The sequence below is a fragment of the Leiobunum rupestre genome, chromosome 5, assembly GCF_980474605.1.
Source record: "Leiobunum rupestre chromosome 5, qqLeiRupe1.1.hap1, whole genome shotgun sequence".
NCBI lineage: Eukaryota > Metazoa > Arthropoda > Arachnida > Opiliones > Sclerosomatidae > Leiobunum > Leiobunum rupestre.
The window spans coordinates 34,656,055-34,675,446 of NC_143388.1; the positions used below are offsets into that span (position 1 = coordinate 34,656,055).

The 19,392-nt window shown below is 35.3% G+C and overlaps 1 protein-coding gene across 1 annotated transcript in view; it reads right to left on the reverse strand.

Annotated features, from left to right (window-relative positions):
- Positions 1–363: 363 nt before the first annotated feature.
- Positions 364–19,392, reverse strand: part of LOC149944354 (uncharacterized) — a 43,587-nt gene continuing 24,558 nt past the window's right edge. Inside the window, exon 3 of the mRNA XM_090176314.1 lies at positions 364–497. Coding sequence (XP_090032440.1) covers positions 364–497 — 134 coding nt within the window. The remainder of the gene's footprint in view (positions 498–19,392) is intronic.

Here is a 19,392-nt window from a genome sequence, read left to right on the forward strand (position 1 = left end):
TAGAGACTTGATTGTGGGCTTTCGAAGTAGACGGTGTGGTACAGTTATTTGTTAATGCTACAACATTATTGCAAGATATTGGGGTACTTGTAAACCAAGACGAATGCCTAGTGTATTTTTGTATTGATTGAACTACCATTGATGTTGATTACGTTCCTTTGGAAATAGCGGGAACGACGTTTCTTCTGAAGTTAAGGCACCGTCCACAATATCGGAGACACTAGTTTTGGCCTTAAATAATGACGATTATGTCCCATTATAAGAGAATGAATCTCTATCCGGTGAATTCAGCATGGTTTCGGATTAAGCTGTGATATAATTGGGATACGATTCAGTCGTATTGGCGCTTACACCCTTATCGTGTTAGTCCACTGTGACTTCCGAAGCGGATGTTTCCGTGACATCACAATTCATTATGACATTTGAGTGCAACGTAATATCAGCACCACTAGTGGTGGGAGTCCTACAATTACACATAAATTGTTGCAATTTTATTCCTTATAAAAACATTTGATATTATACAAGTCAAATAAATATATAATTATCGAGCGGTAGTTTAACTGACCCATGTTTAAGTTAGTAAAAGTAAAAATGATAATTAAACTTATTCCTAATAACAAATCCAATAATAACTTTAAGAATTTAAACAGAAATCAGAAAGGAATCAATTTGAAAAAAAAATGAAATATCAGGCTGTTATTTAAAAAAAATAAAAACAATTACGTTAACCCAATAATTATTTGGTTAAACAATAACTATAGCCCTCGTTAATTATTCGTCAAAATAATATAAATTGGATTTACCAAAAAGTTATAATTATGCTTACTTTTAATCCAAATTGTTCTTACTAATATTTTGGTAACGCCTTTTCCTAGAATGCGTTTTACTTGGAGGAAGCGATTTCGCTAACCTACTCATATTGTTAATAATGTTTAATTATGGAAATTCCGATTTTATTTGATGAAAATAAAGATATCTCTTTCTAACTAGGAAAGTCGATTATAGAAAATATATGCGAAAGCGAAAAACTGAACAACCGTAAGCTAGCTCAGAACACTACGAGAGGCACTTTGCTTATTTGTAGGTGTGTATAGGCTTCAGCGTCTCCCACTTCTAGCTGGACATATATGTCTTAGAAAAGGATTATCTCTCCAGGGGTCACCTTGCTCGGATTCGAGCGCCTTTTGAAAACTTTACGGACCCATCTTCGTTCCGACCCTTCCTCGATAAAATAAGAAGGCTTCCACATCTGAGTAGACTGTACTTTCTTTACGCCTTTGTTGATTATACCAGCTGATTTCTTGAATTTATCTCATCTTGTAAAAATTTTAATAAGGAGTTTTTAGAAGAATTCCCTTAAAAATCTCGTTACACGTTTTCGACAACGGGGGAAATGAAGTGGATACTAACGCCATCTAGCGTCAGAGAATCGAAACACATCATAGTACTCTTCCCCCTTAATAAGGAACAAACGAACGAACAAACATTTCATCGTTTTAGTCTGTGAGGAAGAAGCTTCCTGGACATGACTGTTTTAGCGGGAATCATAGGAGAATGGTTTAAATTCAACTTCCACCAAGAGCCACGGTTATTTGTGCCTTCTTGCCTTCCTCTCTACGGGTCCACGCGTGCATCCAAGCCGCGTGCAGGAAAATTAAATATAGGCTGGAAAGAACTTACCACAGTTTTTAGAGACGTATACACTTAAAGAACAATTATTGATCTTATGAAGAATATCACACCACTCCACAAATGAGATTGGCGCTGCAGAACACTTTCTGGTACACGCGGAATCTCCTTCGCCAATTATATTTTGCTTGTGGCCAAGGCCAAATGAAATGTTTAACGTTTTTCTAATAAAAATGTAAACCTTCTTTGACGAAATAATTATAAAATATTGTCTCGAGACATAAAATTGATATTTGTAAGCGTTCCCTTCGTTTCTAAAAGCACTTTTATTAAATTTGGGATCCGAAACTCAATTCGACCTATATTTATCGCCATTCATGTAACAGGGAGATAAAGTTTACCTTAAGTTGCGAAGTCTATTGCATCGTCTGAACGAAATGTTCAGCAGATTATATTTACGTGTTAGGTATTTTAGTATTTACTCACTGAAATTTTCCAATAAAAAGGACCGTTCCGAATAATAGCTGGCCTTATGTTCGGAGACGCAAATAAATCCTCGATGGTGTCGATGTACATTGAGCGTGATATTACCATCTCCGAATTCAAATTTCCGGAATAAAACTTCATGATTACGAGGGATGCTATGATCCAAGAGCCAAAGAGGAAAGTGGACCGAGATTTTCTCGTCACAACATTCATTGCTATTAAAGTAAAGAAAACACTAGCAGTGTTAAGATAACGTTCATTTCATTGGTGTAAAGATATTTTATTCGTTTTCAGTATTAACCATTAGAGGTCGTTCACAAATTACGCAACGCGGAAGGGGGGTTTGTTTACTTCATCGTGCAGGGCAGTGGCGTAAATAGCGCCCCCGCAGACCCCGGGGCGTAGGAGGGGGGGACCCGAGAACTAGGGGGCCCCCAAACGTTTCTGATTAAAATCGGTGCTATTTAAAAGGGCTCCGAGTCGTTTTTCACGGGGGGGCCCCTGACTTTCTAGTTACGCCACTGGTGCGGGGGAAGCAAGAGACGTGCCAAAGTATATCGTAGGATATCAAAGTTTAATGCAGGAACCTTGATTAACAGTTAGTTTAATTTAAAATTCTAAACTAGTACGGGCTTTTGAATATGTTTCTAGAGGTTATACCATAAATCAATAAATTAATACGTCTAATGTTAAAATAAGTTTAATACCTTTATTATTTATTGCGCCTTTATAATTAAAGAGGGATTAATTATTTTGGTACGTAGTTTATAGCTTCGAGTATCTCTTAAAATACTACTCTTCGTTTTTAATATAAAGGGAGAAGTAGAGTGTATGGCTAAACTGCGTAATTTTTAATTTTCGATTAACTTACAATGAACATAGGCTAGACGGGTTTTAATTATGTTACTCGAAAGACATGTAATTAAAAAATATATACTTAACGATTTTGCAGTATATCGGATATATAAATCCAAAGATAGTCCGAAATACCACGAACGGGTTTATTTTTGAAAAGCATGTCTCGAAACCCAAAGGACAAAAGAGAAATGATCAGCAAACAAGAGAAAATTGCGAGCCAAACATCGGTTGTAAACCCACTTATGTTATATAAGTTCTTGGCATCGACACGGTTATCTTTGTAAGTTAAGATTAATGTAACGGAAACCTCGAAGCTGTTGGAGAGAAGTATCGAATCAGGTTTTCCAACCGGTGACATCGGATATGCAAATGTGTCAATTATCTATTAAATAAAATGTTCGATGTAAAAAGTAAAATGTAAAAAGTTGGTTGATCAAACGTAATCATTCTTTCTAGTAAATAGTTTATTATTTCCGATTGGAAGTTTATGCTCTGTATAGACGGAAAAATAAATTCCAACGATTTCACGGCCTAAAAGCGTTTTGAATTTGGGGGAAGGAAAAAAAGTGGGAACATTTCAATGGTCAATGAGTTTATTTCTACCGTTTTCAGGTCTATGATGATTCAGTAAACTAATAATTGCAATTTTAATTTAACGAGCTCAGAGCTATAGCTGAATTTACATTTAATCGAATATTTATCAACCCTTTTCCCCAAAATAAAATGGCCATAATTTACTTAGATGGCTCCTCGTGTAACTAGAGAGATTGTGTTTTATGTATACCATAAACATTATCACTTCACAAGCTCATATTTTAAACAATTCGTTGTTCCCTCATTAATTGCTATTCAGTTTTGAAGCAACGCTTGAAAATTACACTCTTTTTTCTTATGTCTATTAGAAACTTATCTTTAACTAAGAAACCAAATTAAACATATTCAAGCAAAAAAGTTATTTTCGGTCGTCAGTGAACCGTTTTAATATTTTAAGGAGTACTGACTGTTTATTTTGGTGTTTTAAGAACAAAATTATTTATAACAGATTGGTGTTATTTAAAAAATGAAAGAGTAGATGTACAGCTAATATGTGAATAAAAGAAACCATAGTTGCTAAATAAATATATAGATAAATAGTTGGTTATAGTTTATTTCAAATGTAAACTATAATTTTACTTGGTGTTGGTCCTTTTGATCAAAAAATATGTGATTGACAGTCGATCATTATACGTTGCAATTGATCGAAATTCCATTTGATCGAATCCCATTTGTCATTTGTTTCATAAGATCGAACCTTCAAATGATCGAATACTATTTGATCGAATTCAAAAGTATTTATTGTACCAGTTGGTATGTTTTTATTTTACCGAATGTCAATATGAAGTGCAGAAGGAATAATGATGGAATAATTCATTACTTTAACTGTATTAAGCCACAAAGATGAAGATATTTTTACTTTATACACTAGATGATGGAATTTTTTATGACATTGACGACAACGGCCCGTTGTTTTTGATATATATAAATAGGGTCAGGTTGGGTTAGGTTAGGTTAGGTTGATGTAGGCGCACCGTAGGCGCGTATGCACCGTTGTATACGAGGGGTCTGACCACGTTCACGGCCCTTCCATTGCTAAAAATTAGGTACAGAGTTCGTTTTTTTAATAGGTCTTTCTATTGATTATGTCCGAGAGAATATTTTGTTTTCTACGTCACTGCGCTCAGATTTTTTTCTGTATATTATTTTTTGAAGTACTATGGTTATTTTTCTTTAGTACAGTTTAAAGAAATAATTATTATTCATAGAGTCTATTGTATCTCATTCTGACTAGATGTTGCCTTTTCGATGTACTCCCAAAAACTAGTAGTTTTACCCTACAGTAGCTTTCGATCAAATGCCATTCGATCAAATGCAATTCGATTAAATGGAAATTCGATCAAATGGGACCCGTTCGATCATTTGGGAATCGATCAAATAGACTCAAACCTTTTATTTAATTCTTACACTAGTTCAAATACGCTTTCAAATAAAATATGTTTTCTAATTAATATATGTACCATGAACATTTAACTAACAAATGTGTATAAATGCTTGAAAGGTTTAGTCTCAAACTTTTCCCATTAAAGGTTGAGTGCTGTTTTACTTAACCTTACCCAAAAGAAAACCAAAAAAATATATACTTATTCCCGGGCGTACAGCGCCTGCTTTATGTTAGTTGCCATGGTACCCGATGAAAATTGGAGGACAACAGTCGTTGTTTGTCAAAACTCAGAAGAGGGCGGAGCTACAGTTGTCCTTTAAACATCAATAACTTCCAAATAAAAAATTTAATAACTAAACCCAATAAGTATTGCTCAACGTTGTAGCCGCCATTTGAGGCAAAATTTCATTGTCCTTCCGGAAAATACCAAACTTTAAGATTGACGGTGCTCCGTTGAAACGCAAATCAGTCAAGAGAATAGTTTTTTCGTGTTTTTTATTTATTAATGCTTCCTTAAAGATCAGAAAACTTCGACGAATTCAGTGTTCGTGGACCTATTTCGAGTTTATAACCTGTCTCTCATTACGAATAGGCTGACTTACATCATAGTTAACACCATCAGTTAAATGCGAGTCCCCACTTGATGAGACGTTTTTCTTCAAAAGTAAAGATATTAACTTCGAAAGGCTCACGATTCTAGTAAATTTTAATTAATATTCATTTAGTTTTATTCTACACATTGAACTAAACCAAGGCTGGAGACAGTTTGCATTGCTAGATTCAACTTCATTTTCCGAAAAGTTATAATTGAAAAACACCATCCGCTGTTGATGCCCTTGACCAAAATTGGTTAGTTTAAGACTTGAGCCATTTCACAGAAAAAAATGACTGATTGAATAAACCCCGCTGGGGCAAATGTCAATGAACATTCTTAAGGTTTTATCGTCAGCAAAATGTCCCTAGTATTGATTAGCTCCATTTTGCAACTAAGCCTGAATAATCTTACCGGACGTTTTGTAGTCCATGAAGAACAAATTTTATCAAATTATCGGTCATGTAGTCTGTTATCTTATAACCACAAGTAAAATCAGAAGGCTAGATATTTCAAAGAGAAAAATGTGTTTGAGACAGTACGATGGAACGCAAGTCGGGAACTTCGGGATGGCGTTTGAATTGATTCTTATTAAACAAACAGTATCCCTCGTGCAACACTCGAATTTTTTACAATTAGCTTTACAAGTGACTCAACAATTTGCCATGTATTTGTTATTTAAAATCTCAAATGAGAGTTCTAATTTATACAATATTTTTTAAGGAAAAGCTCCAGAAACAAATCCAATCGTTGAAATTGCTAGGGAAATGTTTTAGGTGTGTCAGCATGATGATGTGGGGGAGCGAAAAAGAGTTCAAATTTAATTAATATTTAAATCATTTTAAATTATTTACGTCGACGGATACTTCATGGTTAGTTTATTTTAAAAACATTTCAATATTAAAATTTTTCGCAAGCTTTCGGTCCGAAACTCCTTTTCAAGTGGCTAGTCAGAATCTATATTTCTTACAGGAAAAATACCATCTGACTAGCCGCTTGAAAAGGGATTCCGGCCTGCAAACACGTAAAAAAAAATTAAATAAATTTACCATGAAGTATCCGTCAAAGTAAATTAATTCTTATTGTTTAAGTATATTTTCAACCATAGTTAAAAAATTAAATTAATATTAATTTGATATTCGATTAAATTAATGTCTTTTGTAGAAGTCATCAAATTATTATTTCTTGTAAATTTTTAAAATTAGAATCAAATAAATATAATATCTCGGTCACCACGAAGTTTCGGCTTTGAAGCATTTGAAAAATGGGGTTTCGTAAGCTATAGCATTCAGGGATTTCTGATCGTTCTTCTATTCAGGCAAAAAAATCCAAGCTTACTTTTATGAACGTGATCTTAAAAAGAGATTGGTTCTCTAAATCCATTTTGTCCGGAATAACGTAGTTAGTACCATTATAACAGTTTTCCATATTTTCTATATAAATTTGAGTAAAAAAATTGGTCGAAATTTAAATCGATATACACTAAGTCATAGACGGAGAAAAATTGGTGAATAAGTAGATAAGTCCATAATGAAAAGGGACAATAAAGCTAAACCCTAAACAAATTTGAAGAAATTTAAAAACTTACTAATAGCTCGAAGACCTATCGGTACGAGCTATTAGTAAGTTTTTAAATTTCTTCAAATTTGTTTAGGGTTTAGCTTTATTGTCCCTTTTCATTATGGACTTATCTACTTATTCACCAATTTTTCACCCTGTACAATGCAGTCCATAGGTGGTTCCTTTTAACTTAACATAGACGGAGAAGCCAATGCATATAATTTTAAGTTTTGTTCCAGCAACACCTACCTAAACTTAAACTCAAACTCAATCGTTAATGTTTTAAAAAATAATGCCAAAACTCTGAATTAATAAAAACAATTTCTTAAAATTATCATTATTTAACTATTTCAATTAGAGAAAAATTCACTGACCCTTCGGTTCAATTTTTGAAATTATTTTTGTTATATCTTTGGAAAGGTCTATTCGCTATTCTGCAACATTTAAGATTGGAACCTCGATTTCGTTTGAAAATTGTCACCAGCTTCTGAAATTATGAAACTGGTCTGCATTCCCGTTTAGAAAATTTAAATGAAAATCAGTATTTTGATAAGCGTTTTAACTATCCTTACAAATAATAAAATGTTTTAGAATTATAGCATATTAGAGAACTTTAATATTGTGTCTAATAAAATATACAACAATTACAACGTATATACTTATGTTATTATCGAAAGACGTTTATATCCTTTTCAATTTATTAGATTACATTTTGTGATTAAACGTTGTTTATGTTCGTATACACATCGTAATATCTCTTCATTTACGGAAGCTGATCTATCTAAAATAAATAGAGAACGAAATTTATCTAAAAGCACAACTGAGATGAAGTAAATTTTCGTTTTAAAAATATTAAATCTTTTTTAAAAAAATATCACAACACAAAAGGTCCAAGCCACCTCTTAGAAAAGTAATTTTCTTAGAATGCTCGGTTTAATAAATTAAGAAAAAGGTTTGTCATTGAAAACAACACTTCCTCTAACATTTTATTATATAATGTTATTATCGCTAAGATCATAACAGTAATATCGTTCAAACCAAAACTTATAGTGACAACCGTGGGTCGAGAAAAATCTCCCAATGCGAAGAATATGATATGGAATGATTTAAAAGCCGTCACACTATGATCAAGCACCAGAACTCCAAATGTTACCAAAATATAAAAAAAATCAACAACGAAGTTAGAAATACTGCACGAATGAAGCTAGTGGACCAAGCCGTGGCTCTGAAGCACAGATTCCACCTTTACACATCACGTGGAACCGCCCACATCACAAGGGGTGGTTTGGGTCCAATTGCACAGTTTTCATTTGCGCACTTCCCACCTGCGCAGTTTCTGTTTACCCACTTTTCCATTTGCGGGTTTCCCATTAGCGGAATTGCCATTTGCGCAGTTTGTCAATTGCGCAAATTACTATTGGCGCGGTTTTTCCCGTTTCCACGGTTTTCCGTTTGCGCGGTTTTCCCGTTAGCGCGATTTTCTCATTTTCGCGGTTTTCCGTTTGAGCGGTTTTCCGTTTGAGCGGTTTTCCCGTTAGCGCGATTTTCTCATTTTCGCGGTTTTCCGTTTGCGCGCTTTTCCCGTTAGCGCGATTTTCTCATTTTCGCGGTTTTCCGTTTGAGCGGTTTTCCCGTTAGCGCGATTTTCTCATTTTCGCGGTTTTCCGTTTGCGCGCTTTTCCCGTTAGCGCGATTTTCTCATTTTCGCGGTTTTCCGTTTGAGCGGTTTTCCCGTTAGCGCGATTTTCTCATTTTCGCGGTTTTCCGTTTTCGCGCTTTTCCCGTTTGCGCGGTTTTCTCATTTTCGCGGTTTTCCGTTTGCGGGGTTTTCCCGTTAGCGCGATTTTCTCATTTTCGCGGTTTTCCGTTTGAGCGGTTTTCCCGTTAGCGCGATTTTCTCATTTTCGCGGTTTTCCGTTTGCGGGGTTTTCCCGTTAGCGCGATTTTCTCATTTTCGCGGTTTTCCGTTTGCGGGGTTTTCCCGTTAGGGCGATTTTCTCATTTTCGCGGTTTTCCGTTTGCGGGGTTTTCCCGTTAGCGCGATTTTCTCATTTTCGCGGTTTTCCGTTTGCGGGGTTTTCCCGTTAGCGCGATTTTCTCATTTTCGCGGTTTTCCGTTTGAGCGGTTTTCCCGTTAGCGTGATTTTCTCATTTTCGCGGTTTTCCGTTTGCGGGGTTTTCCCGTTAGCGCGATTTTCTCATTTTCGCGGTTTTCCGTTTGCGGGGTTTTCCCGTTAGCGCGATTTTCTCATTTTCGCGGTTTTCCGTTTGCGCGCTTTTCCCGTTAGCGCGATTTTCTCATTTTCGCGGTTTTCCGTTTGCGGGGTTTTCCCGTTAGCGCGATTTTCCGTTTGCGCGGTTTTCCCGTTAGCGCGATTTTCTCATTTTCGCGGTTTTCCGTTTGCGGGGTTTTCCCGTTAGCGCGATTTTCTCATTTTCGCGGTTTTCCGTTTGCGCGGTTTTCCCGTTAGCGCGATTTTCTCATTTTCGCGGTTTTCCGTTTGCGGGGTTTTCCCGTTAGCGCGATTTTCTCATTTTCGCGGTTTTCCGTTTGCGGGGTTTTCCCGTTAGCGTGATTTTCTCATTTTCGCGGTTTTCCGTTTGCGGGGTTTTCCCGTTAGCGCGATTTCCTCATTTTCGCGGTTTTCCGTTTGCGGGGTTTTCCCGTTAGCGCGATTTTCTCATTTTCGCGGTTTTCCGTTTGCGCGCTTTTCCCGTTAGCGCGATTTTCTCATTTTCGCGGTTTTCCGTTTGCGGGGTTTTCCCGTTAGCGCGATTTTCCGTTTGCGCGGTTTTCCCGTTAGCGCGATTTTCTCATTTTCGCGGTTTTCCGTTTGCGGGGTTTTCCCGTTAGCGCGATTTTCTCATTTTCGCGGTTTTCCGTTTGCGCGGTTTTCCCGTTAGCGCGATTTTCTCATTTTCGCGGTTTTCCGTTTGAGCGGTTTTCCCGTTAGCGCGATTTTCTCATTTTCGCGGTTTTCCGTTTGCGCGCTTTTCCCGTTAGCGCGATTTTCTCATTTTCGCGGTTTTCCGTTTGCGGGGTTTTCCCGTTAGCGCGATTTTCCGTTTGCGCGGTTTTCCCGTTAGCGCGATTTTCTCATTTTCGCGGTTTTCCGTTTGCGGGGTTTTCCCGTTAGCGCGATTTTACGTTTGCGTGGTTTTCCCGTTAGCGCGATTTTCTTACTTTCGCGGTTTTCCGTTTGCGTGGTTTCCCCGTTAGCGCGATTTTCTCATTTTCGCGGCTTTCCGTTTGCGCGATTTTCCCGTTAGCGCGATTTTCTCATGTTCGCGGTTTCCCGTTAGCGCGTTTTTCTCATTTGCGCGGTTTTCCGTTTGCGCGGTTTCTCATTTGCGCAATTTTCCGTTTTCGCAGGTTTTTTATATGCGCGGATTTCCCATTTGCGAGGATTTTCATGACTTAAATATTCATTATTAAGCCCTTTTTCCTTGACAAAAGGGTTATTTCTGGCAGATAATTGTTAACATTACATTTTTTACCATCCAGCTGCAATGCTGATGTATGTTTAATGTCCGCTCGCGCTGTAAATACCAAAAAATTTATGTTTTGCTCAGTTGAAATATCATTTGTTGAATTAGTCACTTGAAAAAATATCGCCAGTGAAACAGCGACTCGTTGCTTCTCGGCCCTTAGTTTAAAACCGTTGTGTAGTAACTACTGACCAGTTCCACCCATCAGGAAAAGTTTATAGAGGACGGTTTCAGAGATTGTCAAACCTGTTAAATATACCAAACCTAACCAAGCACTTTACCACTTAAATATCCTTTTTGAAGAAATACGCAATGAAATAAAAAGTGAAGTTTTGTGGCGGGCACTAAAATGAAATTGCAGTATTTTGGAAAAAGTGTGATATTTGTGGCAGGCACTAATAGTGAGAGCGCATGGTGATAAATTGTTCGAAATTGGTATACAGCTCTGAAAATTAATATACACGTGCCTTGAACTATACTTTCGACTACCTAAATTTTATTTAAAAAAAAACCGACTGGAAAAACTTTTATATACAGGGTGTCCATTTTTATTCGTAAAAATGATTTTGTTCAATAACCGTTGTAGTTAGAATTTTGAAATCTTTTGTGTGAATTTTCAGTACCGGGGGCCATTGTTGTGTTTAATGTTTATCGATTTCAAAAAAATATTTTCAAATTTTGAAAAAATAAATTTTTATTTATTGGAGATCGTCAAATTTTGCCAATGAGAAAAATGTAGAGCGATGTCGAAAACATAAGAATAACGTTTGGTCGTTGAAAACAAAATAATTTTTCACGAAATTACACGCGTTTGAAAATTGACTTAACGGGTAAACAAAATAATTGGAAAAATACAAATCTAGAATATTTTGGATGCAGTGGAAAGCGTAAGACAATATAATTTTTAGACTGAACTAAATATTAATTTTATTAATTTAATGAAACTTAATGAAAAATAACGAAAGGGAAAACCAAAATTATAAAAACAATATCCCGAAAATTGGACACAATAAAAATTAATTTTATTTATTGTTTAAATAAAAAAATTAATTTTACATATCCCGACGCGAAGTTCTATTAACGATTTTTTTAATTGAAATTGACAACTTGAATTTTGGTGAAGCCCTTCAATTAAAAAATCTTTTCCCTTTCGGTTATTATTCATTAAATTTCATTTAAATAATTAAAAAAATCGTTAATAGAACGTCGCGTCGGGATATGTAAAATAAGATTTTTTTATTTGAAACAATAAATAAAATTAATTTTTATTGTGTCCAATTTTCGGGATATTGTTTTTATAATTTTGGTTTTCCCTTTCGTTATTTTTCATTATGTTTCATTAAATTAATAAAATTAATATTTAGTTCAGTCTAAAAAGTATATTGTCTTACGCTTTCCACTGCATCCAAAATATTCTAGTTTTGTATTTTTCCAATTATTTTGTTTACCCGTTAAGTCAATTTTCAAACGCGTGTAATTTCGTGAAAAACTAATTTGTTTGCAACGACCAAAATTTATTCTTATGGTTTCGACGTCGCTCTACATTTTTCTCATTGGTAAAATTTTACGATTTCCAATAAATAAAAATTTATTTTTTAAAAATTTGAAAATATTTTTTTGAAGCCGTTAAACATTATGTACAACAATGGCCCCCGGTACTGACAATTCACACAAAAAATTTCAAAATTCTAACTACAACGGTTATTGAAAAAAATCACTTTTTCGAATAAAAATGGACACCCTGTATAATCAAAGTGGCCTAAAAACATTAAATTATAATAATAACAAAATTCTTTTTATTGAATCACCATTTAAGAACAATTCTTATTTACCAAAGGGTCCTAGTCATAATTACAAAAAGGGGGACCTAGACATTAAATTAATTACATTAAATTATATTAAATACATAATATAATTCAAGCGTAAAATAAAATAATATAAATCACCTAAAGATAAAGTTCTTTTAAATATAGTGATATTTACTTTTTAAATACATTTAGTGACATATTCAATTTATGTGTATCCGGCAGTTGATTCCAGAGTTGTAGAGCAACAAATTTGACACATTTTCCACGAAATTCTTTACACAAATGTTTCAACATATATGTTTTTTTTTGCAAACCCCTAGTATAAGGTCCCTGAACCACTTTATAACATATGGGGTTGCTTTCCCTTAATTAATTTTATACATAAATATAAAGAGGCTGTACATTTAACTAAATTTTAAATTGTCCATATATCTTTTTTGCCTCAGTAATAGAATAATATTTTGTTTCTTTGCAATCAATTTTAATTAATACACAATTCAGTTTATCAAGGGTGGTTTTATAAGCTTGTGAGTAAAAAGATTAACATTAATTAGCGATGTATACAATAATCTTAAAGTATCAGAGATTACATAGTTCTGTAAGGGTCTAAAGTGTCAAAGTCTAGATTTGGTTGTCTTAAAAAGATAGTCAATCCAATTTAAATATAATCTATTGCAATTCCCAAGTACTTAAAGAAGGAAGTCTAGCTAATCGTATTGTTACGAATCGACTGAATATTCACGGCTTCTCTCCTCATTTCTCTGTTTGGTTAAAACACCATAAACTTTTTTTAGATCTATTGAGAAACAGTTTTTAAGAAAGCAACCAATGCAACGGTTTAGGCTAACAACGTCGTCTTCAGCATTGGAGAGTAATTCTTTAAAATTTTTCGAAGCTAAAACAATTCCATCATCATCAGCTTACTCATTAGCAAACACATTCGGTATACTTTTATGTAAGTCAGCAGTATATACATTGCAAAGTAGGGGACCCATCACACCGCCTTGCGGAACTCCATGTTTCATTGTTAGCGGGTCAGAGGCGTTTCCATAATAGGTGACGATTTAGAATCTATAAGATACGATTTAATCCAGCATAGTACTTTATCACTTATACCACTTATCTTCAGAGAGTCAATTAAAATGTCATGTTGTACCGTGTCAAATGCTTTTGACAGATCAAGAAAAATGACATAGAAACCGTGATATATTATTGGCTCATGGAGATTAAATATTGCAGTGTTAGTTGAAAAGACAGATTGATTTTCATACAGAACTCTGATATTTTCTAAACTTGTGTTGAACAACGTCCTTGTACGCTTCTCTTTCACATGAAGTTGACCAGATTTACAATACTAAAACTGGCCTTATAAGTTTTCTGGGTCTTCATGACCCCAGATTTCGGAACCGGAATGACTTTTGCAGATAAGTTAAGTAATACTGCAAGATATTTTGAAATGAGCGCTGCTAAATTTTTTAATAATTGCGGGAAAGACCATCAGGTGCCATTGCTTTTTTGGTTTTATTTTATTTATAACTTCGAAGATTGGCTCTTCCGTAACAGTATTGAACTCATTTAATGTATTGTCCATTGTTCTATTTGTTTGCAGTACATTTTCTCCAACGTTTCTTGGTGATAATGGGTCAACGTCTAAATTGCGAACTACATCCGCTTCTTCAAGAAGTTTATCAACCACGTTTATTACGTATTTGATCAGACAATTTACGGTTTGGCTAGAATCTGCGATAACTTCGCCTTGATATTTTAAAGTTGAAGTTTTCCTGGTGTACTTTATATACCAGATATGTTTACTACCTTGCCCTTTACCACAATTATCCTTAAGATAGCTTTGGCAAGATAGATGAGATGCGTTACATAATTTATTTGCCTCTTGTAGCTATCCATCCAATAGCGCTCCACTTGATACTCGTTTGCTCGACGGGTTTTTGTTTTAAATTTCTTACGTAAGTGAATTTGATAACTTAATTAAGACGTCATCCATGGAGAGTGTTTTGTGGGAACATATATTTTCCATATAGGCTCATGTTTGTCCAAGGTTTTAAGGATTATATTTATAACATTTTCATCTGCAATATTTACATCAATTAAATTCTCTATTGCCCCATTCAGGATCCGTTGAATTTCTTCCACAAAGCTAACCGTACTCATCGTTTTATAATTTCTGCAATTTTTTATACTTCTTTAACTTAATTGCTTGTTTTCTTTCGTACCAAATGTATTTAGTCAAGATCAGAAATGCCAGTTGCCAGAACAATAACACTTATTATCCTTCCAGGGAAATTTACATAAATATGGTCAATTATAGTCTTAGTTGTTAAAGTAATTCGCGTTGGCGCAGTAATAAACTGTTAAAATCATAAAGTATCTTGAGTAGTAGCTCTGACTTCACAGCCTTTTTAGTAGCATTCAAATTACAGTTAGTATCAACTAATATAATTATTTCTTTGTTTGTATGTATTTACTAACAGTTCATCGATATATTGTCTTAACTTCGTAGTCAGAGTTTGTATAGAATTATGACGGCATAATGTGGTTTAGTCGGGCCAGGGCGTCACCCTGGTGCTTTTTTTCAAAGGCAGGGCGCCGCCCCACCTTGGTTTTTCCATTTTGCCAGGGCGCGCCCTGCCTCTTTTTTTAACATTCCAGGGCGCACCTTGCTTCTATTTCGTAAATAAATTTTCTCGAATAAAATTTTGCGCCCAGGAAAATACCATAAAAATTTTAAATAGTTAACTAGGTACGACCAGCTTCGATCACGCGCGAAATCGAAGTTGGCTGTACCCAGTTAGCGCCCCGGTTCTTTTTTTAGGACTACACCACGGCATATAAAGATAACTCCAACGATTAACCTGCTGGAATTTATTAACTTGACATCTACCCATCGAATCTCCATAGCAGATAAAATATTATCATTTAAGGTCAGACTATTAATTCTTGAAATAGACAGATCAGTTTTATAATACACACACACTCCACCTCCACTGTTATTCTTTGGGTCTTCTCGCACCAAATTATAGCCAAGAATCTCGAAGAATCTCTGGAGAGCGCCATGTTTCTGCAAGGCCAAGTATATCGAAAACATTTTCTTCAAGAATATGTTCAGCCTCAGCAATCTTATACTTAATACTTCTAATATTTAAATGTGCAATCTTCAGAACAGATTGTATATGATTTTAAGAGTTTCAATTATTGTCAAGTTGACCGTGGCACGAAGATGCCTCTATATATCAGACCTCATTATTCTTGAGGTGCTTTCACTTTCTGATGATCTGAAGACAATTATTCCATTCGACCAAGTCGACCGATCCCGTAGCTGTTTTTCATAAGTTCTATGACGTTTGATTCGAAATAATTTTGTCAAAAAAGTTGCTCTTAAATTTTTATGTCATGGAGGCCTACTTTCAAGTCTGTCAAATGAACACTAATATCGTCAATTGTTTTTCCGTTAACACACTTTACTATGACAAGTACCACAGACGGAAAGGCGCTGACAAAGCCCTAAATGACTTCTTCCTTCGCACCCCAGATTTTCGTTGGCTTTTCCGCTAATTATCCAAAAACACACATGAAACTCCAATTGGCCCTTTATAACGTTTTTTTTTAAAACTTAACTGCATGAGGATATTTTGTGGGTAATTTTGGTATAAACTGAACGTTATTTTTAAGTAAATAAATGTACCATAAATCTACTTAAATATTCATTATTCAAAGAAAGCTTTTTTTTCTAAATTAATTAAAATGCCAAATCACCCTTATTCGCTAGAATCGCTACCGAAAACAATAATCCCTTTCGGCAGCAGTCTTAACACCGTGACCGTAAAATTTCCTAATTCGCTACCGAAACGAGTTTATATAGGTGGCGCAGCGACGCTGAAGTTTTCGGTAGGGAATACAGTCCAGCCGCAGAAGCAGAAGTTTTAGTAGAATATTGATACACCATTTATACTTCGAAGCAGACGACAAAGCCACCTACACTCGTTTCCCTATCGTCCATCCTAAACAATTGTTCAACCTGAGGTTAAGACCGCGTCCCATTTGATAAATCCAAAATAACGTAACAATAACGTTTCATTAACGTAAACAACGAGGTTAGTTTATTGATATTAACTCAACGTTATTTATTATTTATTAACTCAACTAACCTTTATCTCATTCAAACGCGTATCATTTTGTTTTGAAAACTTGTTATTCAATAACAATGAATAAGCCATAAAATACATAATACTTATTATCCGCCCTAAAACCAAGATATTGGTTATTTGTACCTTCGAAACAGCCTTGGAAATAAGATTTTTTTTTAAACTGGTCCTTATGACCAGTGACCCCCTAGCATATGAATTATTAAACTGGTCCCTATGACCAGTGACCCCCTAGCCTATGAATTATTAAACTGGTCTTATATAAAATGTTCTAATGTCATTTATAAGCCTAAAAAACCTATACTACATGTTTAGAAGTTAAATTATGTTGGTAACATTAACTTTACACGTATTCACAATAGTTAACTTTATTTTATGAGTACCACAAGAATAGTACAATATAGTACCAAATCACCTAAGACTACTACCTAGAAGCAGGGTTGGCATAGAACCAGCCATACCGGATATAGCCACCTGGATAAAACCGGTTATAGCCACTTAAAAAAATCCAGATTTTTGTGGGTTTTTTAAAAAAAAATTACAATATGAATATTTTAGTAAATTAATAGTTTTTATTTAGAAATTTAGTTTATTTTTTGTTTCATATTTAGTAACTGGTTTACCTTTACCAGTTTTTCGGTAGGTTTAAAGTTCCAAAGTTCGCTGCCTCGCTTCTGTCGGCGCGTCATACACAAAAACTAGGGGGAAATTCCCGAGGAAATCCAAATAATTAAGTTATTTTATATAGTGTTATTTCGCTTTACTTGTTTAGTTTCTTATTTACGACAATAACTGCAGACAATTTCTACTTACATAAGTAAAAGGTACTGTTTATATTTTAGCCGGTTATAACCGAAAAAACCGGTTATAGCCAATTAAAACCACTGGTCTGGATTTTAAAAAAAAAAGCCGGCTTTTTGCCAACTCTGCCTAGAAGACCCTCGTAATTTACCGTATTATCTAACTTTCTCTAGGCCCCGTAACTCCATAGTCCCCGGTTCGTTACCGCGTAGCCAGGTAGCCTACCATAGGAGGATTCAAGTGTACCTGGAGAAGAAATTTGTATTCCCCCCGACCAATGCCTCGCGGGTCGGCTACAGCTGTCGCCTGGTGTGTCAAATACTTGGACATAACGTTTTTAGCGCCACCTACAAAATTTCAGATTAACCTAGGAGTTACCAAAACATTCGTCTGCTAGACAGTATTTCGAACTTTAACGGTTTTTAGCTTAGGCCACGTCAAAGAAATTTGCCCGAAAACTATATAATTTCAAAGAAAGTTGCAATGAATGTTAAGTTTTAAATTTAATTATGGGGAAATATTGTTGCTTTGACAACTGTCGTAGCGATTCTAGGTGCCATAAAAATATAATTTTTTATCCAGTTCCTAAACCAAACACGTAGTCATAGTTCACATTTTCCCCACTAGATGGCTCCGTTGTAGTTTTATGTCCAAGTGTTTGAGGCTTTGAGCAGCCTCTCCCGTGGCCCCCCGGATTCTTCTTCAGGTACACTTGAATCCTCCTAGGCCTACCGTACTCGGGTTAAAGCGAGACTAGAAGATTTAGGGTTTGACGCCAGAGGGGGGTTAGACAGTTCGACTCGTTCGAGGGATGCGAGCGAAGGGACTCTACATAAAACCTCGACGTGCGGCCGCGGCGGTATAATAAGCGGAGTCGCTGTACATAGAAATCCAGTGAATAGGGAAATCAAAATTGATATAAACCTTAAATTCATCTCCTATTATTTGGAATTATTAAACTGGTCACCTTCTGTTTTTTTGTTATTATTTCGAATTAATAAACTGGACACGGTGACCAGTGACCCCCCAAATTTTGAATAAATAAACTGGTCTGAGCAATTAATTAACTGGTCTTTGATAACCTGACCACCGTTATTTCCAAGGCTGCTTCGAAAAGGTTATTAGTACTGAAACTAGTGCATATTTTGTACTATGGCAAAAAAATTGTTAGCTGACGTTTCTCGGAAAACTAACTCCTCTAGAACACGGCCAACTTTGATCTCTCGCGCATCTCTCGTCAGTTGGCCGTGTCTGACCGGTAACGACGAGCAAACTGAGCAAAGCAGCATTTGAAATAAACGGCGGACACTTTAGACGAATAATCGAGTTGGTAGAGAAAAGAATGGTAAATAAAATTTAAATGCTCTTTTTATTCACTTATTTAGATAATGGAAATATAAAATTAGTAGGTATTTGTTCAATTGAACAATAACTGAACAATTAACCCTAGGCGAGTGGTGACATACCCGGCCTAGGCTTACAATCATTTTGGCTGCTTTGGCTGTTTGGCTGATTTGGCAACATGCATGCAGCATGGAACCTTGGATTAAGAATATGCTTACTGGATATAGCACTTCGATATTTAGGCGTCTCTCAAAGTTCGCCGGTAACACACAGCGCCATCTAGCATATTCTTAATCCAAGATGGAACTAACTTACTTACAGGAATGAGGCCCAAATTAAACTACAAGTGTTGCTAATTATCATAGTTTTAAAGGTTTTTTTCGTGCATCTAGTAACATTTATAATAATTTTATATTTGAGGTGTTAATTGTTTCTATTTGCTTTTAAGTTTTGGGATTAAGAATACTTATTGAGTGTATTCAAAGTGAAATTTAAGGGTAAATGCCTGTGAAAAAGGATCAAAATACACTATGTAAAGCCTAGATTACACTTCAACATTTCTTGATCCTAATTAGTTGTAAACAAAACCCGGCCCAACTAATTGCATAATGCGCAAACAAATAATTTTGTGTTGGTATCATGAATTGTAAAACTATCATATTCACACTTCGCAATTATAAATTGTTT